Here is a 24,901-nt window from a genome sequence, read left to right on the forward strand (position 1 = left end):
TATCATTATAATATCTTACTATTCTATAATTTAATAAAACATTTTTTTAGGCAAAATGAATGGCAGACACCCTGCATAAAAGTGTGTTCAAACTTTTATGCAGGGTGTCTGCATAACTGCATGTATTGACATTTTTAAAAACGTGTTTTTGCTACTATTTATGACACTTAACTTTACAGCACTATTTAAATAGAACAGCTGGTTGTTACCTACACTTTACTGCAGAAGTTCAAGGAGCATATTCTAGTCATCATTTTCTGTAAACTCAAGATGTTTGCATCAATAAAAAATTTTCAATTTTGGCTCAATGTCACCCCCTAGGCCCAGTGTCACCCCGTCTTATGGTAGTAAGTATCTCTCAAAATTCCAGGAAACTTCGCACAATTGTTCACTAGGGGCAATGCAACAAGTTTGTGCCAAAATTAAATCATATAACGAAAACGGTAAGCCACGTCTGAGACTAAATTTTAGAAATAAAAAATATACACTGAAAAAAATCACCAAATTTCCGTCAAAAAGAAAAGAAAAAAACCTTTTAAAAACTTAATTAACAAAAAATACAATGTTAAGGTCAATGTTTATTTGACAGCTTATCAAAAATGTTAACTTTTCTTAACAAAGGGAAATCAATTTTGATTTCTTCTTATTTTTGAAATACTCCTAAATCGTCATCTTCACATAGGCCATTCAATAATTACGTAAGCATGATTTCCAATATTTCAGACCCCCCCCCCTCCCCACCTTGTAAGACATAGTAAGATTTTTCAATACCACCCCTCCCCCCCTGTAAGATCTTACCAACTTTGTTTTTTTCTTAAATCGGTATTTCGAAAGAATCGGCTTTTTGGTGATTAAAACAACACTTTTTAATTTAAACAACCATTTAAAAGGCAAACAGAACTTCACAGATCAGTTGAAGCAGCCTGATTTAAAATAAACGTACAATATAAGGTAAATGAGATATGTTAAAATGTATGTGTTGTTACTTACTTTACTGAAAAATAACGCATAACTGCTGCGTTTTCTCAGTTTCATTGCTTCAAATTTTTGAATTTTGATACTGACTGCATTTTGCAAGTCGTCAAACGATTTATTGGCTTTTTTGATTTCTCGCCAAACATCATTAGCTTTTTGTTGTGCAACAGCTGCTGAAAATTCCGAATGAGCTTCCTTAAAAGCCCACTGCAGCTTGATGTCTAGGTCCCTTTGTTTAGACATACCGTTTAAAAAACGATAACAAGACAAAAACGTTTTAAAAATTACGGAAATTACAAAACTATGTACTTAAATCGATCAATTTCTATCACACCAAAACAACTTGCAACTCTCGACGTAACCAACAAAACAATCGCCATATTGTTATGATATCAGTAAGTATCGAGCAAGGTTTTAGAAAATCAAATACCAGGTAGAAAAAAAAACGATTTATAATAGTAATAGTCCTTGACGTATTGGTATTCAGTATTGAAGTATTGTTTAGAGCATTGGTAAACTGGAAGAGTTGATGACATTATTAATAAACGATCCATTAACGGGAAGATTACCGCCGGATCCGTAGAAATCGACCTTGACGCGTATTTTATTTTTTCTAAAATTCTTTCAAAAAGATATCAAAAATTCAAAAATATCCGTTTTTTTCGTAGATTTCAAAGAAAATTTACGCATAAAACATTTTTTTATCTCATTATTTAAAAAAGTTGGATATAAAACAAATTAAAAAAATCTGATTTTTCGATATTTTATATCCAACTTTTTTAGATACAGAAAAAAATTTGTAATACCCCAATTTCCTTTGAATTTTGCGGAGAAAAACTGATGTTTCTACAGATTTTTGGTATCTTTTTCCAATATTTTTAGAAAAATATAAACGTGAATTTTTTGGCGGTGGCGGTAAGCTTAATTCCGCTTAAGCTGATGGCGAAAGTGAGGATATTCAAATTTTAGAAAGGTATCTCGATGTCTCTTCAAATATTGCTTCTTGCGGTGAGAAAATAAACATATTTTGTTTTTTTTTTGACGTAGACTACGTCTTACGGGAAGGTACTGGGGGTAAATCGAAAATCTAAAATTGCGACCGTCACGAAAAGGTGCTATTTTTTGAACGCTATAAGCTTTGTCATATAGATGAAATTAAAATCCGAATACACCAATCGAAAGGAATTGCCTTTTGTAAGCTGTTGCAATAAACTTTTTTTCAATTTTTCATAAAAAACTGTTTTAAAAATGGACAAATAAAAAGTGATAATTTTATCACTGTTTTCATGAAATAACCGCCAGCCATCATGACGGTCATTGTTGGACGCTTCAATGAATCACCTGAAGAAAGCCTTACTCATATCTGATTGTAATTTAGGAACCAAATGAAATAGAATTTGTATTCGCATTTCTACACGGACAGAAAAAAATCATTAATTGTATTTAAGCAAACAATTCCAGTTGAAATTATATTGCTTTTTGTTGTTCCAATAATACTTATTCATATAAATTCAAAATAGGATTCTTTTTGTTTTAATCAGCCACTTTTCAAATGCAACTATTGTAAAAATAACAATATTCTATTATTAAGCCAAAAATAGTTAATTTAAATTTAGCATTTATTTGCTGTGTCCATTCTCTGGGCCATGAAAGCAAAAATAACTACCAACCATTCCCTCGTTTTCACCCGGACAAAAATGTAAACAATAACAATACTTACGCGTTCCACGTAAGTATTGTTTTTAATTGTAAACTTCGGGAAATAAGTGCAAGGTTTTCGAAAATCTTGAGACTTGAGTTAAGTAAGCATGCTGCAATTCGAGCTGCAGTTGATAAATATAATCAATTTTTCTGTTTTTTTCCTTTATTTTTTCCGTCGATCTTGTTTTCCGTACTGAGTACCAATGCTCTCGACGCCAGGAAGGCAGCTCCCACATCTGGACCCTACATATCGACCCATCAACTCATGAACCGGGGGCTTTTATTTTATGCCTCAGAAATTCAATTACAATTTCTGCAATTTTGTTTCAAAATGAAAACGAAACATAAAAAAAATTGCCATATTATTTTTACATCAATAAACACATTTTTATTTCTATACTGAGTGAATTGTCAGACTTTATAAAATAAATATGATTTAATCAACAAGAAATCTCTTTTAAAAACAAACATATTTTTGTTGTTGACCCAGCTGCCAAATTTGACAGCTTACGTCAAAACCATGAAAGCTTTTGTAAATTCTAAAAGATTTTCTTTTTGATTTAACAATCCATGGGTTTTTAGAAACAAAAATACTAGATTGTTGAAGCAATAATGATTTCTTTTTGCAGCCAAAACAAAATGAAATTCTTATTGATTTTACGTCAAATATTATTACTTTTAAAATATTTTTTTCTGCGTGTATGAGGTCCTGAATTTAACCAAGTTTTACTAAGTAGGAAATCCAAAATATGTACATAGGACCGAAATCATAGGTTACTTCTACTGTATTTTAAATAAATATCTAGAAAAAAATGCACGAGAATTTCACTACACAGCTTAACGTAGTCTACGTCAACCCTGCGGTCGTGTCTTGTACACAACCCCACCATTGTTGGTATTATTCTTTGGTATTTTCCTCTTATGTCATGCTGGTCAATACCAAATTTTGGTACCAGATCAGAATTAGGTATTAATTAGTTATTTTCTCCTGCTCGGGTAATGGTGATTACTGTCAGAAGTACGGACCAGCAAATTGAACATTAAACGCAATTCTAGGAAATACTGGAATTGTTATTTGGAAAGCTGCACTAACAATCTTTTTCTTACGTAAGATTTTTATGAACCCCCCCTCCCCCCATCATAAGAGATCGTAAGAAATTTGAAAACCCCCCCTCCCCCCATAAATGCTTACGTAATTATTGAATGGTCCCTAAGGCTTACACATTATTATTAAGTAAATTTAGAACAATTATTTTATGAGTTTAGAACAAAAACTTTCTGGGTAAAGTATATTCACTGTATATTAGACTGATGCAAAATTTGACTTTTTCGCTCCACAGTGCTTAAATGGTTTCAAATCGGGTCCTGATTAGTCTCCCAAAGCTACAACTCAATTGGTTAGAAATAGGCTTCGCACAATCCATTTGAAGTTTACATGTAAATTAATATGGGAAATCTCAACTTTCTGTTCATTGACTTTTAGTCTTTTTCCATATTGAGCTACGAAACAGTTCGATAGCTATTCTAATAGAAAATTTTCTCAGCTACAACTTTGCTGAAGATTGTTTCTATGTAAAACGAGGCAGAAAAAAGTTATTAATTATTTAAGAGATTGATAAACATATGACATGATCAAGCAGCTGCTCTGTAGGCAACACTGTATTTTGCAGTGTGACATAGTAGCCATGATTTTGGTGTCCTATTCAACGCCCCAGAAACACCAATGTTGCCTGCTGAGCAGTTGATTGAGCATGATCATAAGACATCAGCGCATTGAACCATTGATAACTTTCTATCCTTGCATTTAATCAAAAAGTGGTCTGCAGCAAAGTTGTAGCTGGAGAAATTTCCTACAAGTACAGTTAAAAGCTTTTGAAGCAGACCGATATGGTGAATTATTAGATAGACATGAACAAAAATCTTGGTTTTACCATAGTAATTCCCATACAAACTTCAAATGGTTTGTGCCATCACAGTTTCTCACCAAATGGGTTCACATTTTGAGAGGTTAGTCAGGATCCGATTTGGAATCGTTTAAGTATTGTGGAGCGAAAATTTCAAAATTTGCATCACTCTACTGTATATACTTACTGTTTTTTTGTAGCATAGCACAATTACATGCAATCGAATACAATAAATTGATAAAAACTGCTTTTCGAACCTCTTGGTGAACAATATTGAACACCAAGAAAACCACTTCATCATTGAACAAGCGTTGCCAGTTTTTCTTCCTTTAGCATTGAATTTAAGTTTATTAAAACAAGCAATTGCGAAGCTTGACTCATTGATAGGTAGGGTCCAGGTGTGGGAGCTGCCTTCCTGGCACGTCGGTAGCATTGGTGCTCAGCACGGAAAACAAGATCGACGGAAAAAACAAACCAAAGGAAAAAAAATAAGCTTGACTCATTAACATAGATGTGTGGATGTATTTAATGATGAATGAATATTAGAACGTCAATAAATAAAACTAAAACGACCATTTTTGGCTTTTTAACGGTCTAATTATAAATAATGCTGAAGATTTAATTTAATACAAACAGGAGAGGCAGCAGTGCAGACAGCTTGTCGTTCGCTTTCCCAGTCAGGGTTGAAAACACAATGTCATAAAGCGCGGTCTAGCAATGTGAATATTTGTCTGAAACATTCTTATGCATTAGGTCGTTACATTTCGCTCACCATACCAGTAGATATTAATGAAACGCGTGATGATGTGCACTTTCAGTTAATTTTTCCGATGCACTTAAATGATGAAATAATGATTGAAGAATTTTTCAAAAAGATTAAGGATACACATTATTAATCCTTTGTGGAACCTTAAATGGACACAATGAAAACTTCAAAATGGACCAAAATTGTAGAAAATCAACTATTAGTATAAATTTTTAACTTTTTTCCACATATTATTTATATTGTTTTTTTATGCAAAAAAACATAATTTTTAGTTCATAAAATCGTTTCTTATGCACAAATTGTACAAATAATGTGATAAAAAAAAGAAAACATGCTAAAAGTTTATTATTTACTATACAACTTTGAAGTTTCCATTGTGTCCATTTAAGAAAAGCTAGCATTTTGGATGATATATCAAATAAACATTTGTTTAAAAATCCTTAAAATTCACCTTTTTAATTAAGGCTTTGTCAATTTTTGACGAATATTTGTTATTTTTATTCAGTGTGTATTTTTTTCTGAATAGGTAATCCAGTTTCCTGTAACTTTATCTCAGACGTTATGTCGATTAGATAAGCCATTTCCGTTCTATGATTTATTGAAAATATCGAATATGCCATTTTGAAAAATTAGGCGTTAGTCAATATGGCCAAATTTCAGCAAACACTTAGTTAATGTTATTTGGCCTGGCACTACTGATTAATAATTCATACACATTTCATTCAAGATCCATTATTTCACATAAAGAGCAAATCTCGCGCAATACGAGAAAAGGGCCTATCATTGTTGATCGATATATAGCTAATTCAAATATATGATAATAAAATTAATTATAAAGTCAATTTAATAAGTCACGATGAAGATCATTTAAGACTCTAAAATGATGGAATCGTCCGATAGTTGAGTTGAGTTTGAAAATCGAAGGTTTTTTTTAAGTTCTGAAATACCGTAATGCTCCGAAGACCTGTCGAACTATTAATACGGACATTTCATTTTCAATTTGATATTACAGCCATTTGGCACATAATAAAAATGTTAGATAAACGTGCACGACACTATACACAGAAAAAAAAATCTGAATTTTAACCATCCCGTAAAACTTCCCGCGTTTAATGTTGATCCAAAATTGACATGAACAAGGAAATGTTATGCAAGCTTGTATACAAAATTTCTGATTTATGTGATATCACGCTTATACCAACCGGTGGAAACTAACGATTTTAAATTGGCTCACTACTTGACTAGCCTATTGGTCCCAAGCAAATCGATTAACGTATCCCATTCTAGTCGAAATACTAGTACTACACTATGTTTGTTTTGATTCGCTATGAAAGTTTGACAGATAAAATGAGGGGTCGTTGAGTGTTTCGAGGGGTGTATCGATTAGCTTGGGACCGAAGAGAGTACCAGAGCTGAGCCAAAAAGTTTAGCACGTTTCTGGACTTAGAGTTACCTCTACGATATTATGGCGGTCAATTGCCATTCACCTTACGTTCATCGCATTTTGGTTCAACCTTCCGGCAAATTATTAATTTCCTGTGTCCACGTGATTCAGCGTCTTTTGTCCCTTTAAGGGTACGACTACGCGATAGGACACCTTCTACAGACACAGTGTTGTTGTGATTTTGGTGACTGCTTTGGCTGTCTTGCGGTTACCTATTCTTCCTCTTCGTAGCTCCTGGTGAGTGGTAACTTTTTGGCCGGAAGTCTTACCGGGTGGTGAGGCCTTGGGCTAAAATCCTTAAAGTGGCACTAACTCGCTTTGACAGAGGTTACTTTAGGATATTGTGGTATTTTGTATAAATTCAACAGGACTCACAGTCAAATTCCACCACATTTTAGACAGCTACGGCTGCTTGTACGGGGTCGCTTATTCAAGTACCGTTAGTGGGAGTGACATTGAGCCAAAAAATCAAAATGTTTCGTTCCCTACCTTACAGCATTCACACTTTGGCAAGGAATATAATTTTAAGCATGTGAATATATTCATGAACGATATATTTGAGACTAATATTTCATTTTACTAAAATTATATAAAAAATTTACCAATGTAAAACCTTATGTGTAAAGAGTATGGGGAAAGTGGGGCAGTTTGGCCACCTTAAGAAAATCATCACTAATCATACAAAACTCAGTGGAAAATTTGAATGATGTTTAACCAAATGAATAGTTTCAAGCCCTCAACTGTTTAATATTATGCAAGAAGTTCTAAAAAAATGTTCGTTTTGTAACCGAAATTTGATCGTTTGATCGTTTGATTTGGGATCTTACTTATGTTTTGGAAACTATGTTTCACCTAAATATTCAAGAAATTTCGTTGACAACGATCAAGGTTATTCATTAAGCTTGAAGAAGGTCTGAGATCTTGTTCGAATTGAGAGAACTTGAAAAATATCAATTATGAAACTTGAAAGAAGCTCATGGAACTTCGCAGAAGTTGAGAACATTTTGCAGAAGCAAAGATAAAGGATAAAGATTTAGATGTTCAAGGAACATTGGAGCAATTTTACTGCCCCTCAGAAATGTTTTGATGGCAAACGTCATCTTTGCCACCTGCTAAAAACAGTATTGCTCGTGACCTTTTGCGTGAGAGGAATGGATGCTAACCACTATGCCGGACCCGTCTATGCTTTCAAAGTTTTCTAAGGTTTGAATATTCTTAGTCAGCGATTTTGAAATACGTCCAAGTCTGAGATCTAAAGTCTAAATCCTTGAATCCTGAATGTTTTCCAAAATTCCAAAATCATTAAGATTACTTCTATTCCTAGATTTGACAACTGTTCAATGCCTGTGATAATATTTTTTAACTTGGAACATTAACATTAACATAAGCTTTAAATTATTCCTAGCCCGAGAGTTTTTTTTTCATTTTTGATGTATGAGGGGTATTGATAAATTATTCCATTTCAGGATCTTGAATTTATGTTTCAAATGGTCTTAACCGTATTTGCAATGTGTTCAAACATTCTCATAAACCGGTTTATAACGTATCAAACATTGAGCATCTCATAATTATTATTTTTTAAATAACTCTAAATCGAAAATCAAGCTTCCCGATGCCTGCATTAAATGTTCGACTAGAAGCTAATTTAATGGAAGAAGTAGATGCCATTTAAAAAAAACTTCTGACTGTCAAATTGCTTTGCTCTTCTTCAGTTGAATCCCGCCAAAATCTCTGAGCCAGAAATGCTCGAGCCCCCATGACTCTATCAAATTTTGATTACATTCGTATTTCACCGGAGTATATTTTATTGGAAATATAACCCAGCTGCACACTAATCCAGGCCTCTGCCGTTCGGTAAATTTTGAACTAAAGAATTGTTAAGTAAAAGTTAAAAAATCAGTGAAAACTCCAATGATTAGTAAATTTATTCCAAACTTGAACAGAATTTGTTCAGTTTACCTGATTTATTTCGAAAATTAAAATTTGTAAATTTTATTGATTTCTCACACCTAACGGTTATTTGAAAATGTTATCAACTTTAACCAACTTGTGCTTTCTAAATATAATAATGTATTCCAATATAACACCAAAACACTAGCCGAGATTTGTCCCTTTAAATTCGCAGCCACGAGTTTTCCCACCTTCCTCATCCCCACGCTGCTTTTGCCCACAAACTGTGAACTAATATGACCTGGGAGCATGGCCTGAATAAGCTCTTGCTCAGCATTCAATGTTTGTTGGGACATTATCCCGAATGCCGTTGCTTTTTCCCAATATGCAATTACCCCGAATGAGATTTTGCATTCTTTTGAATGCATCTTGTTCTTTTCACATTTGGGGTGATGGCGTTCAAGGAACTGACATTCGGTCGAACGGTATTCAGTGTAAAGAAGCACACTCCTCCAAGTGCCCCTGCAATAGTAATTAGAATGCGAAATTAAGCATTTTAATACTACACGAGAAAGGCCCTTGATTGATCAGGATTTTGTCCGATCAGGATGATATTCAATGGAGATAAATACAATCAATATGGAACTGGTTGCACTGAAATCGATTCTGCCATCACCGAAGAAAGTGAATGAGAAACAATATTTTACTTTCATAATTCCACGTTTTTAGTCGTATCTCCGGAACCAGACATCCGATCGGGTAAACTTTCGATAAAGTTCTACCTTTGCAACTGCATTTATTTATTTGTCGTCAACCAGTGTAGATCGTTTTACAATTGTTGTCTTAAGTGCTATTTTTACAATTTTGTCTTTGTTTATATTTTTTATAATATGTCTTGAGAACAAGTTTAAAAAAATACTTCTAGCTGACGTTATGCGAGGAATTAAAATATTGCTTTAATTTGGTTTTTGTCATTGTAAAGTCAATGTTATCGTAGTGCTTATTATATGTATCCATCATTTGGTTCAATGGTCCAAATTTGGCGATGTGATACGATATCGTTTACGAATGAAATCATAGCAAATTCACGACGCTCTTTTAATGTTTGGATATTTATGAGCATACACCGAACTGTGTAAATAAGATGGCAGAGGAAATACAGTCCAACCTAACATGCAGAGTGCATACAATAGAAACTGCTTTTGAACGGACTCTATTCTTTCTTTGTGTGTGATTGAAAAAGGAGACCAAACTATGCTGCAATATTCTAATATCGACCTTACATAAGCAATGTACAATGTTTTTATCGTATAAGGATCGTGAAAGTTATAACAGAAACGTTTTATGAAACCAAGCATGTTGTTAGCTCTATTAATAATTATGTTATAATGATCTGTGAAAGTAAGTTTTGAGGCCAAAATAACACCTAGATCCCTGACTTCATCCCACTTTTCTACGTTCTGTTTTCCTAAAGTGATTGTTATGTCAGGTAGTATTCGTTTTCTACTAATGGTAATTGAGTTACATTTTTTATATTTAATTGTAGCAGGCTTTTATGACACCAATTATTGAATATCTGTATTTCCTCTTTGAATTTGATGATGTCTTTGGCATCTTTTATTTCAAAAAAAAAGTTTAATGTCGTCAGCATAGATTAAAACTCTCAATTTCTTAATTATGAAAGATATGTCATTGACGAAGAGAATAAATAAAAGCGGACCTAAATGGGAGCCTTGAGGAACTCCTGAAGTGACATCAACGGGATTTGATGTCTTTCCTTTGTAGTTTACTATTTGATGGTGGTCAGTTAAATATGATTCAAGCCACTTGAGGAGTGCGTAATGAATTCCCATTTTTTGAAGTTTAAAAAGAAACATGGGTATGTCAATTCGATCAAACGCTTTGCTGAAATCTGTATACAACACTACATGGTTTCCGTTTTCGAGCAAATTCGTAGTTGTTGAACGGCCTTTAAAGAAGCCATGTTGCATAGTAGTTATTCTGTTTTTAATTTGAAGAAAGAGTTTTTCATTTATAATCGCCTCGTAAAGTTTCGGAATGCAAGAGATAAAAGCTATACCACGAGTTTTTCCATATTTTAGGGAAGTTTCCGGATTCCAGTGACATATTGAAAATCCAAAATAATGGCGCAGTAAGTTCAGTAGCTAAAGTTTTCATAAAAACTGGCAGAACACCGTCAGGGCCAGGACCTTTAGATGCATATAAATTGTTTAAACCCTTTAAGATATCATGAAGCTTGATTTGACTTACGCTGATGTCACTTGAAAACTCTGAATAAGAACCAAAATATTCACGGTCACGGTCCTCTTCTGAAAGCCTAGTATAGATTTATTGGAAGGAATTTGCAAACAAATTGCATCTATCATCCGACTTCTCACCTACCTTATCGTCAAAATGCATCTTTGATGGAAAATTATCAGATTTTAATTTGGTTTCACATAATTGAAAAAGTTTCTAGGACAAGATTTTATTTCAAGTTCAGTTTTTTTAAATTATACTCCTCAAATGCCATATTCAAGGCCAAATTTAACTGATCGCAAATGTCTAAATAGTATGCCAAAGTTTCTTCATTATTATATTTTTTATAAAATTTATGCGCTTTTTGCTTTTGATTTTTTTTTTAATTTTTCAGTTCCCTGTTGTACCAAACCGGATGTTTTGCATGACTCTGACGTCTTCTTCTTTTAGTGGGCACTTTTTCAAGTATTATTTCAAACAACACATTCTAGAATACGGCAACTGCACATTCAACATTTCCTGAAGTTCTTAATATTGCTTGCCAATCGACAATGTTCAATCTATTTCTAATGTTATCATACTTTGCTGAATAGTAATCAAAGATTTCATCAAATTCGCAGTCGTTGGTTCTTTCATTTATGTGAACGAATAAAGAATATTCTATTGCTGTGTGAAACATTTCATTTCTACATATGGGACTTAATGATTCAGTAACACAGAAATCTTCATAAGTATGTAGTATTTAAGTAACCCTGTGTTCAATTTCCATCCGGTTTACGGTACTTTAAAGGAAAATATTAATACCACTTTGAGTATTCTTGTTCACCTCTAAAAAAGGTGTTATCAAACTGTTTGACTCGCCATGACAGTTTGTGACAGTTGTTCTTTCTGACGTGTATATTTTTCGTCCCAGGTGATAACCATATTACCTTGTCCTCGTTCATAATCATATGTCGACCATATATAATTGGAAAGTGACAATAATCAAGAGTAATACTGTCAACCCTACACAAAGCTTTCCTTGTCCACGTCAGACTGAGCTTCACATTGACATGACCTCATATACATGGCAATTGACCGAAAATAGATTCATATCGTAGGTCATCAGCATACTCAATTATGTACTTTTAGAAATTCAATATCTAACTTCCTTCGCTTTGTAAATGGGCGTTTCATCACGGGTACTTACAACGATGCGTGCAGCTAATTGCAGCTTTTCTAATTGTTTGCCTTTGCACTTCACTCACTTTCCATACTGTACTTTTAAAAAAACATCATTTAGCATGAACATGAAATTCCATCAACCCAACGCCAAACGGTTAGATAGCTTGAGAAAAATTTTTCAAGCTCATGTACGGTTGTTCTCCCATTTCCTACTGCCCGCTTACCACGCCGCAGGGAAGCTCTCAGGATGTCAACACTAAAAAAAAGCCGCTCTTTATCACGACTGTGCCCAAGGGCGTGTTCCTTCAACCGAGTAAAGAACTTCCTATAATCATTCCATCGGCGACCTCCCTTCGTCGCCTGTATGCCTACGAGAGCCGTCCAAGGATTCTTCTGACCGCTAACAGTATCAACAATAACAATAACGATATCAATCATCCTAACCACAACCACCACCAGCAGCAGCATTTGTGCAAGCATGGCAGCCATCATCATAAAATCACCATTACTCAATCCGAGTCGGAGCCGAACGTGGCAAAGGCAACCGCATTCGCCACCAGCGCCATCCCGAGGCACAACTTCAACAATCGGAACGCGAGGTAAAGTGCAATTTGTGATTTGGGGGAGTTAAACTAAACGAGAAACAGCTTTCACGGTGATACAAGTGATTCCGATTTTCTAGCTAAGTGTTAACTTTAAACTTGAACGACGCAACGTGAGTAGCTTCGCAAGTGAAAAGTATATGTATATAGCTACTCGTACCAAGCAAATGTACCATGCGTCTCCTTCTTTGAACACTTTTCCATGCATAGGAAAGCAGTTGTCTATGAATTGAACGTGTTCCTCAATATGGGAGATTTGGATAAAAATGAGAATTTTATGTATTTTATTCATTGTATTATTTCCAAAGAAAATTTTCAAACAATAAATAAAAAATAAATAGAAAATTAGAAAATCTGAAACCATTAATTGACTTGCAATTAAGGAGAAAATTGGTTCCTTTAAAAAAACACTCAGTGCTCATTTAACCAGAGAAATGTATTCAAAAAAATTTTTATTGCACACCTTTCTGAACGTGTTGCTCTAGGAGAACACACATGATTGAATCACAAATGTGGTCATGTGCAGCCAATTTGACCTAGACGTGCAAGGTTGTTTAAAGTAACGTTTGCATTAAACATTATGCAAATTTTTATCGTTGAATACGTTCTCGTGCAGCTTAAAACATCAGGCTGAACACGAATCGGTTGACTGTTTTTGAGGACAGACTAAAACCTATATGTTTTCATCATGCATTGTAGCAAGAACATATTGAATTACCGAACTAATAAAAGGATCATTGTAAATATAATTACGTAGACATAAATCTCAAATTATGTACGTGCTCTATTCGACTTAACCTCACACCACATGTCTTCAGAAAATCAATATTTTATCAATCCCTCACATTTATTTCATGTTTTCTCTATATATAACACATTAATGATTCAGGCCCAATTCAGCGGTAGATTGCCGCCGTTATCAATCAGGTTTCAATAGCAGGTGACCTGTATTATTTTACTCGTTCCCATTATTCTGTTCCCCTTTTATCCTTTTGCGGCTCTACGTGTTTGCCACAGCACCTAGGTGTAATCATGGTGAGGATCATGGCGCAAAAAAGCATAGAGCATGAAAACTTATTTTGCCGTATGGTCAGCTTTTATGGATATTATAACCTTCAAACCTTTCAGTAAAAGCAGTATTATTATTATTATGTTGATATTAATCTTGAAACAATCGGATCGATGCATTGCACAGTGCTCTTGGAAGTGATTTCAACTAAACAACACTGATTTACTTTTGAATTAGCAATTAGCGTTAGTGCCGCTGGATTTGAAAATCTTTATATTAGTCGTACATCAGCTCTATAAAGCCAAAAGACGATTTCAAATTAATGTGTAGGGGAAATGGCTCTAATGTTGGCCTATGGATCTAAGATTAAGCCCATCGCTAAAAATCTGCTATTTATCAATTTTATCTAGATGAACATATATTTCCGGGACGGTAGTAATGGATATTTTTGGTCGCTATTGAAAATTTAGTCGAATGCTGAATTTACGTATGGGCCCAAATTAGGGGCATTTAGCTCGACATTACGTCCATTTCCCCTACATAAACCGATGGAAAAACTCAACCGACGCAGACATCAAAAGCCAATTTCGAGTTTTTGAATATGCATATACTATTTACCTGCATGAATAAATGAAATGAAGAATACTAAAAACCAAAAGCTTTGTTATCCTTGGAAATGGAATTAACAGCATGGCTTCCGCTACAAACCTTTCTCTCTCTCTCTCTTTCTCTATTTTGATTTTATTACGTCTTCTGCATCGCGTCTGGCACTGAACTTAATGATCTTTGAGCACATCCACAGTTGTTAATTGAAAGCTTTCTAAACCTGTACCATTTTTGCATTTAGTACTAGTGTGTAGCAAATACTATCATACTCTATTCCAAGGGAAGTCTAGGAATTTTGCAACCCGAAAATTGCTACACCGGACCGGGATTCGAACCCAGCCACCGTGGTCTTTGCAAATTCATAGATAAAAATTTGAGTGGATCTTAGAATTCCATAACAATTGGTAATTTTGTTCCTTCACAAACCCTTATTTTCTATTTCGCCATTCGGGTGGGCCATTCCGATTTAGTGTGGTCCCAAAGATCAGCATTTTGCCTAATTTTAATTTTTTTTTTTCAATCAATCAATCAATCAATCCCGTAGAGTTCTCGTGGTCCGTGGTAGCAAAGGCAGTTTATTAGTATGAGCTCGTCCATCATTGTTGCTCTGCAGGTTTCGCATCTTTGGCGGAAGTTTCCGCCACTGCTGCTCCCCATGTTGTGGGTCATGCAGGTGTGGCCGGTTCTTAACCGTGACAGGAATCTCTGGTCGTTAAACCTTGGAACATCCGTCCAGGGAAGGGTTACCCCTTTGGTCTTCCGGATGAAGTCTCTCCTGGCGAACCATTCGCGGTCCCAGGCCGTCCTGAGGGTTGACTTGATCCAAATTGTCAGGTCCTGTCTGGGGACCGAAGTGTTGGCGAGTCGGCCACTTCGTCCAATGGCTGCGAGGTGGTCTGCTTCTATGTTTCCGGCAATTCCGCAGTGCCTCGGTTTCCACATGAAAGTGGAGCTAGGGGGTGTTGTTTTGTATGGCCTAAATCCAGGGGTGGCGGGCGGTGGCGGATTCCAGTGCCGCGATGGCGCTAGCAAAGTCGGTTAGTATACATACCGGAGGGAGGATGGTAGGGAAGCTGCGTAATGAAGGGCTGCAGTCTCGGCCGAGAAGACCGAGCATTGATCGGGGAGTCTCCAGAAGTGTGAGGCCAGAATGTTGATCTCCTTAGGGAGCCCCACAAAAATTCCTTTCATTGCCACCAGGAAGATGGTCTCTGCAATTACGGAACCCTGGGGAACCCCGGTCTCTTCCCGTCCGGTGCTGGAGCGGTGGTTCCCGACGGTCACCTACAAGGTTCTGCCCTGCAGGAAATTCTTCAAAAAGTAGAGGATATTTCCTCCGAGGCCCCATCTGGCTAGCAGCTGTAGTACTTGGGGTGGCCAGGCTCTGTTGTACGCTTTGGCCTGATCCAGGGAGGCCACCTTTACGTGCTGGTCCTTACGGAGTGCCTCATGTACTATTTGTCCAAGGCTGTTAAAGTATGTACCAGTTCCGTGGCCAGGACGGAAGACATGCTGTCGGTGGTCTAGTAGGTTGTTCCCCTCAAGGAATCTCGCTTATCTCCGGTTGACCAGACGCTCCATTATTTTGCTGCAGCAGCTGGTCAAGGAAATCGGCCGGAAATCCTTCGGTGATAGTGCTGGACCAAGGTTTTTCGGGATGGAGACGATAAGGCTATGTTTCCAGGAGTCAGGCAGCCGACGACCCGTCCATGGGAGGTTCCGCAGCATCGGGTATCCAACCTCATCCGGTCCGGAGGAGTTGCCTTTGGCGTTTCTGAGGGCAAAGTTTAATTTATCCATGGTGAAGGGCCTGTTAATTGTGAGTGTATCTTTGTCATCGGGTATGGTCACGTTCTCGATGCTGGAGGTGGAGACGCCGATACGGTTCCTGAAATCATCGTTGTAGACCTCAATACAGGACAGTGACTCAAAGTAGTCGCCGAGGAGGTTCGCAATTGTCTCTGGGTCTCGGGAGAGTCCATCTGGGCCGCGGAGGGCAAAGCCTCGGATAGCGCCAGATTTCCTCTGCCAGATTTCGGTGCATGACTGATTTGGGTTAATTTCGTCCAGGAAGCTTTTCCAGCTCGCTTCCTTTGCTTCACGGATGGTTGGACGGTATTGGTTTCTGGCAGCTCGGTAGGCTTCATGGGCTCCCTCCTTTTCGGAATGTCCGTGCGGTAGGCGTTTGGCCGTGCGAAGGGCCTTGCGCCTGGCTTTAATTGCCGTTTTTGTCTCAGGCGACCACCAATGCAAGGGTCTAAGCCTGGGATTTGACCTGGATTTGTGAATGGCCAGATTCGCTGCTCTAATAATATTTTATGTGGATTCGTCCAGGCTATGCGGGGGGTTCTCTTGGCAAATGTTTCTGATGGATTCGTCGTAGCGCTCCCAGTCGGCACGACCGTATAGCCTTCTCGGGCGACGGGAGGTTTCCGGAGGGCTATCGTTCACCGTGATGATGGTAGTTTTGTTCCTTATTGCAAAATATTAGACCCGTATATTTTTATGTTGTCATTAGGGTGACCATTTCCATGTTAATACTCCGAATACGGTGGGTAAACAACATTACGCCGACTACGAAGCCTCCGAAAGCGTGTAACGGCAAGTTTGCAATAACATAACTTAGCCATTTCTTGATGAATTTAAAAAATTGCGGTGCCTCTAGAACTCCTAGGGTCTGTAAATTATTTTGATCGTAAAAAGATTGAGAATAGGGTCGTCTACTTTTTTTTTAAAGCGAAAAGAGACGTTACACGTTTTTTAAAAAAAAGGTGTGTTTATGGGTTCTGCTAGTGGCTTAAGATCTACAATTTAGATTTATGGGCACAAATGTTCATAATTAGCCAGTCATGGTTTATATATATATGGATGTAGTCATGGTTTATATATATATATGGATCATGGAGACAACGGAACGGTCTTTGAAAGATCCGGAACATCCGTAAAAGTGGTCAATTCACGAACGCTCCGTGTTTTTTTTTTCGAAAACATTAGGAATTGTGATATGAGAAATAATTTGGGGTCGTGACATAAACATGGACCTGGATGGCCATGGTACCGTCCTCAGGAAAATCCGGAACATTCGTAAAAGTGGTCAATTATGAAACTGATCCTAGAGCTCCGTGGTTTTTTTTTTTAACATTAGGAACTGTGGTATAAGATAGAATTTGGGGTCGTGCCATAAACGTGAAACCATGGCCATCGAACCATCCTCCGGAAGATCCGGAACCTCCACAAAATTGGTCAATCTATGAAACTAATCCTGATCCAAGAACTATGATATAAGAAAGAATTTGGGGTCGTGACATAAACAATGACCCGAATGATCTTGGGACCGTTCTCTGGAAGATCCATAAAAGTGGTCCATCCATAAAGCTGATCCTAGAGCTCATGAATTTGGGGTCGTAACATAAACATGGTCCGGATGGCTATGGGCATCAGCCAATCAACGATCTTGTTTATATGAAATTCCTCGAATTTTTTGTAAGTGTTCAGCATCAGCTGAGGATTTCAAAATAGCTGAAGCTTAGCCAAACATCTTGAATTGAACCAGCTAACTTTAACTGCGGATGTGTGTCCATGAACATTTAGCAACATAGTTTAATTCGTGCAACCTGGTGGTGTGGAGATCTAGCCCTCATGTTGGTAGAGGGAAAAAATGTAAACATTTCAGAAGACGATTAAAAAAACACGGAGCTCTATAATCAGTTCCATGAAATTAGCACTCTTATGGATATTCCGGATCTCGCGGAGGATGGTCTCATAGCCATCTTGATCCATGTTTATGTCACGACACTAGACTGATGCAAATTTTGACATTTTCGCTCCACAGTGCTCAAACGGTTCCAAATCGGGTCCTGATTAGTCTCCCAAAATTTGAACTCATTTGAAAAGAAACTGACTTGGCACAAACCATTTGAAGTTTATATGGAAATTACTATGGGAAATCCAAACTTTTTGTTCATTTTCTTCTTACCTTTTTCCATATGGCACTGTTCAAAAATTCAAAAGCTATACTTATGGAAAATTTTCTCAGCTTCAACTTAGCAGAATGTAGTTGTTGAGCCAAACGTCAAATAAAATAGTTATTGATTGTTTAAGAGATTGACAATCTTATGGCATGATCAAGCAGCTGTTTTGTGAGCAACACTGTATCTTGCAATGTGACATAGTAGCCATGATTTTTGTGCTCTATTCCAAGCGCCAGAAACACCAATGTTGCCTGCTGAACAGTTAATTGAGCATAATCGTAAGACATTAGTGGCTTGAATTATTGATAACTTTTGATGCTAACATTATATTGAAAAGTGGTTCAGGACAAAGTTGTAGCTGAGAAAATTTTCTACGAGCTCAGTTGTCATTTTTCAAAGCAGAGCTATATGGTAAATTGTTAGATGGATATGAATAAAACATTTGGTTTTCCCATAGTAATTTCCATATAAGCTTCAAATGGTTTGTGCGAAGTCAGTTTCTTTTCAAATAAGTTCAAATTTTGGGAGACTAATCAGGACCCGATTTGAAATCGTTTGAGCACTGTGGAGCGAAAATGTCAAAATTTGCATCAGTCTACTGGTCACGACCCCAAATTCTTTCTAATTTCACAGTTCCAAATGTTTTCGAAAAAACTGCGGAGCTTTAGAATCAGTTTCATGGATTGACCACTTTTACGGATGTTTTGGATCTTCTGGAGGACGGTCCCATGGTCATCAGGGTCCTATTTTATGTCACGACCCCAAATTCTATCTTATATCACAGTTCCAAATATTTTCAAAAACGCTGAGCTATAGGATCACGTTCGTGAATTGACCACTTTTACGGACGCTCCGGATCTTCCGGAGCACCGTTTCGTTGTCTCCAGGATCCATATGTAGGAACCATGACTGTATTCTGGTTTAATATGAACATTTGTGCTAATCAATCTAAATTATATATCTAATGCCACTTGCAAAGCCCATAAACACAACTTAAAAAAAAAACGTGTGACGACCTTTTTTCACTTTTTGAAAAAATAGACGAACCTATTTTCAAACTTTTTAAAATCAAAATATTCTACAGACCCTAGGAATTCTAGAGATACAGCAATTTATGAAATTCGTCAAGAAATTCCTAAGCTATGCCATTGCAAACTTGCCGTTACACGCTTTTCGGAGGCATCGTATGCGGAGTGTTACAGTGATCCAAAAAATCGTTTTTTTTTTTTCTCAAAAATGGCTTTTTTTCAAATTCATAACTATTGAACCACAGTCCGATTTCAAAGGTCAAAATATCAAATGGAAGTTAATTAAAAATTATTTATAGGAAACATACAATGATATTCAAAAATTGGGATTATGTATTGAAAAACATGGATTGTATTTGTTTGTTTATGTTTTTTTCTTGGTTTGTAAACAGAGGGCGTACACACTTAGATTTTTCTACCGAGCTCGGCTGAGCAAATGTTGACAAAAAGTTTCACTAAGATCTCAGCAAAAATGACATTTGATTGCTTAATCTCGTGTAATTCTTAGCTGTATATCAGAAAACAACTTAAATGTTTGCTGAGATCTCAGTAAAACTTTTTTTGCCGAGATTTGCACCATCGAGCTCCGTAGAAAAAAAAAACTAAGTGTGTAGTATGATTTTATATTTTCTTTTTGAAGATTTTTTACACAACATGTACAAAAATCAGCGATGTGTTTTTCCTACCATTTTACAGTTGCTATAAATCAATGAATATGCATGATAGTCTAGTTTCATAGGAGTATTGAGCGAAAACCCAAAACTTGATAACTTAAAAAATATAATTCAAAAACCTAAAAAAACACCTCGCAGATTTTTTGATTCGTTGCGTCTCTATTGATTTATAGTGACTGTAACATGGTCTTAAGCAAACCCCACACGCATCAATATATTGACGCGAAGGGGAAATATTGACAATAATATTGATGATGTGAATTCAGAAATATTGTCAATCTCGATATATTGACGTCAATATAGCATGTATTGACAATACGATTATTGTCAATAAAAGCAATCGTGTAGGGTTCACTTTAATGTCCAAAAATCTGAGCCCATTTACTGTTTTCGAGTATAGGCCAATCGGGTACTTTAATTTGGAAAAAATTTTACCGAATATCATACATCATCTTCGTTTTCTGAGCACATCGATATTTTTTAAATCCCATAGACTTTAATCTCGATTTTTAAATCAAGATTTAAAGCTTCGCTTTTTGACACTAAACAAACAAATTGACAGCTCACTCCCATACAAAGTCACACTAAGGGGCGCTAAGATGGCGATTTTTACTAATGTAATCGGTCTTATTTAGAATAGTTTCAGTGCACCAAAATTTCATCAATTTTGGTACACTGGAACTATTTTAAATAAGAACGATCTTTCGGAGACGAGCCAGCCAACGGCTGAAAGTCTCCTTAATAAAGATATAAAAAAAAAAAAAAAAAAATAAGAACGATGACATTTGCAAAAATCACCTTATTAGCGCCCCTTGGTGTCACTTTGTATGGGAGCGAGCTGCCTGTTTGTCAGTTTAGTGTCAAACAGCGAAGTAATTGTTTTGCTTTAAATCTTGATTTAAAAATCGAGATGAAAGTGTGTGGGTTCGAAAAAAAAAATATCACTGTGCTCAGAAAACGAAGCTCTTTCAGATGGTGTATAAAAACCGATATATTTTTCAAAATTAAAGAACCCAATTGAAATTTTTCAATCTTTATTTTAGTCTCTAATTAAAGAACCCCCTCTGAAATCCAAATTGCGTATATCCGAGGGTAAACCATTCTACTCGAAACACTTGTCCAGACAAAGAAGAATCATTTTCTCCAACAACTTCCGAATTCAGTAAAGCATCGCAATGGGACAGTACGAGTTATGATTGAACGCGAGTTTTTGAATGGCAATGACTCTCACTTACCTCTTATCACCCGGAATAACGAACTGATTGCACAACTTCAACAAGCACCTTTTCACGACGTCTGACAGATTTTTCAGCAACTTGAACTTGATTCTGTCCATTTCCGGAGCTGTATTGTTACATGAAAGGAGGACAAGTGAGAAGTCAACCATCAAAAAAGGGAAGTCCATTTCGTTCCTAACCAATGGAGGATCACGTACGCTGTTTTGAACCGACACTGAGCCAGGACAAACTTTACGCACGTTATCAAAAATCCCCTTGTGTCTTTGTTGACCGGCAATGTCGCGTTTCGTATTCTGCTGCCGATATTCATGGAATTAATGGCCTATGGGTAACCACTGTGCATCCTCCTCTACCTAGACAATTGTTCATAATGTTCATACAAATTTTTCAACAATTTGTTCGAATCTCCCCTCTGCCTTAAGCCGCGAAATAAAAAAAATAGGTTTTGATTTTCATTAAAAGTGTAAAAGATATAAAAAATCCAATAAATTAAAAAAAAATCAATAGCTTCCCGAACAAAATTACATTGAATTTTCAAAAAAAAAAATGCAATAACTTGAGAATGGCTAGACTTATATATGCATGTAAAAAAATATGCATAAAATTCATTTTTGATATTATTTTAGTAAAAACAAATGTATTATTTTAGTAAAAATTAAACTAAAACAAAAAAAAATATTTATAGGAAATACCGTCTGACACTTTAAACCAACTTTTAGGACATAACTTCAGCATTACAAAAAAATATTATGAAAATCGAAGGTGGCCCTTTGAGAAAATCAGCAATTTATTATTTTTTTACATGAATTTGCTGATTTTTTTTCTGGCCCTTATTACCGACGTCACTTCACGAGGAAGTGACAACTTATCACTCACGGTGAAGTGATTCCCATTTGATTTACACGGCAATCACTTCACCGTGAGTGATAAGTGGTCACATCACTTCGTTTTCATCGTGAAGTGACACTCGTAATAAGTATTTTTTCCCAAAGCACATTTATTATTAACTATTAACAACTTTTCTCAGATGTCAGTTTGGTCACATTAGTCGTTTTCAAGTAATGACGTAGTTTTAAAAAGTTTATCTTTAGAAAAATAATCATATTTTAATAAAAAAATTCAACAGCAAAAAAATTAATTTTAATATCACATCAAAGTGGGTGCACTTCAATCGTGTCGAAAATATGGTGTAATATTACTTAAAAAAAGGACAAAATCATCATTAATACAGTCAGGGCTGGAAAGCACCTCAGAGCGTTAGCAAAGCAACTTTGTTCATGCATCTCACAACACTCGACAAAGAGTGTGTAGTTCTCCCATTTACTTCGCACACTCTTTTCCAACTAATCTGTGAGAAAGCGATCCACACAATGAGCGGTACAATCCGTGCGGCGCAGGGAGCGAATATAATACATACAACAAGCGGTAATGTCTTCTTTGGATTCTTTGCAGACTTTGCTTACCACGACTGCATGCATAGGAGATGAAGAAAGGCATAACGAAGAAGAATTTTGTCTTTTTGCTGGGTTTCCCATTTGCAACCCTACACTGAGTGGCGCTCTTTGCGTCGGAGCCGTCGGAACGATGGCTACACATTGAGCTTTTGTTATTTCTGGGTGTGTGTCTGTCTGCTCTTCTCCGCTGCATTACACTTGTGCAGGGTGAAAGACAAGTAAACTTTGTGTTTAAATGATTCTCACTTTGTTTATTTCAGAAAAATCTGTACATTGCGCGCATTGAGTGATCAGATGACAGCCCTGAATACAGTGCATGAACTGACATAACGCTGCTTTTACTGCATTTTTTTTATTGTTGTGGCCATAAAAATTACATGAGATTTTCGGCATGGTTTATGTAATATTAAAATTAATGTTTTGCTGTAAGGGTTGTAACGAACATATAATCATATATAGTTTCATTGAATTCTGAAAGGTTCGAGACTAAATGGTAATTTTTGTGTGTTTTGGATTGGAAATTCTCCTGAAGATTTTAGAGGTATTTTCAGATTCAAAGTCTTTAATCGTGATTATCTCCGTAAATAAGACCTATATGAACATTAAAGCAACCTTGACGTCAGATTATCAACTTTAACAGCATGCTGTGGTTGTCAGTTGCGTTGATTTTTTCCATTAATCGGCAATAGGTTCTAGGATATCGCGTTTGCGCTGTTTTGTTGTTGTGTATAGGCCAATAAAACTCTCAATTAACAACTGTGAAAGTGCTCAAGAAACACTGACAAAGAAGTTGACGGCAGGAGTAAAGATTTAGTTAGGACGCAAATAAGACGAAAAATATGAAAAAATATGAAATTTAAAATGTGATTGTGAAGATTGGACCTAGATTAAAAAAAATGTTTGAATGTTTACGATTATAAACTTGCTTCAAGCAATAATGTGCACAATATCTCATTATTTTTAATGCGATTGCGGTAAAAGTGATATTTTTTCGATAAAATTGCTACCACATGGCTAACATTAGGTAATTTCCAGTTAATGCGTAGAACTCCCACTGCGAACAGGAAAACCAAGAAGAGCGTCTCAACGCAAAAGTGATTTAAATTTACATATTCTTACCTAGTGGGTATTTATCCAAAGACCAACAACCTTTGACGCCCGAAAATACCCTATAAGCTATAATCACGGACTTCTATGTAATATTAATGATTTTTTTTTCTTTTCTCACTATTCCCTCCTGGCATCCGTCTATTTACAGAGACCAGCAACACGCCACCTACCAAAATGTGATGCACGATCGGAGAGTCGTCCGAGGCAGTAATTTCACTACCAACAATATCCAGACGGTAAGTTCAACTCTCCTATGTAAAAATCAACATTATTAATATGATTTACTGCTAGTTGCTACTAAGTAGATTAATATTTAATGATTGGGTTTGCAAACGTTTGCTGACAAAGATAAGCTTTCTAAGTAAGCAATGCTTTGGGAGTACCATTATATGTAGGAACATTTTATATTAACTCGTGTTATTTTTTTCACTCGTCCTGTTCTTTTTCTTCTGCGTTACGTGTTATGTTTTCCGTCCGATTTGTTTATCGGATCAATTTCGCCATACCACAAATACCAATAAATATTACCACCTCCCTCAGTGGAACCCTTATTTCGCTTATGCTGGTCTTCTATCAGGAAAGGTGAGTTTGGTCATTCATCACCGCAGACAGCCTCTAATGCCAGTTAAATAATGCTAGCAAAATCATTATGATTTGCTTTTGTCACTCCTAGTACCTTGAAATCCTTGTACAGATATCTCTTCCTAGTTCGATGATACGCAACGATCTAGTCTAAAAAAACATGAAAAGCAATGTTAAACCACCTGATACAAGAATTAGCGTATTTTTGTTTTATATGATATGTTGCATATCCTCTTTTGGAGCTTCGTCCTTCAAACGACAATGCTTTCACGGCCTTTAATATTATTAATTTATTTGCTTGATAAAAATATAGCGTTGTCTATTCCACAGCTTAAACTGATAAGACAATTTTGTACAAAAGCTTTCATTCATTTCATTCATTGTTTCAATAAGACTAAGACAACTACATTAGAACAAAGTGACGTTCCCAATGTTTATGAACCCTTATCGCTTTGCTAAACTTCATGGATAAGATAAATACTGCATCTGCTGTCTGAAGTTTCCTTGTTTCACGAAATATAGCA

The 24,901-nt window shown here is 36.2% G+C and overlaps 2 protein-coding genes across 3 annotated transcripts in view; one reads left to right on the plus strand and one right to left on the minus strand.

Moving 5' to 3' along the window:
• Positions 1–24,901, minus strand: part of Ist1 (IST1-like protein) — a 175,608-nt gene that overhangs the window by 81,868 nt on the left and 68,839 nt on the right. The window lies entirely within an intron of this gene.
• Positions 1–24,901, plus strand: part of Rsph3 (Radial spoke head protein 3) — a 62,836-nt gene that overhangs the window by 24,106 nt on the left and 13,829 nt on the right. Inside the window, exons 3-5 of one of the 2 annotated variants that reach the window (XM_065229688.1) lie at positions 12,338–12,702; positions 23,944–24,031; positions 24,336–24,377. In XM_065229688.1, coding sequence (XP_065085760.1) covers positions 12,338–12,702; positions 23,944–24,031; positions 24,336–24,377 — 495 coding nt within the window. The remainder of the gene's footprint in view (positions 1–12,337; positions 12,703–23,943; positions 24,032–24,335; positions 24,378–24,901) is intronic. The other variant, XM_065229689.1, reaches the window with a different exon arrangement.

The sequence above is a fragment of the Ochlerotatus camptorhynchus genome, unplaced genomic scaffold, assembly GCF_037179485.1.
Source record: "Ochlerotatus camptorhynchus isolate MF236.1 unplaced genomic scaffold, CSIRO-AGI_Acam_v1.1 ptg000319l, whole genome shotgun sequence".
NCBI lineage: Eukaryota > Metazoa > Arthropoda > Insecta > Diptera > Culicidae > Ochlerotatus > Ochlerotatus camptorhynchus.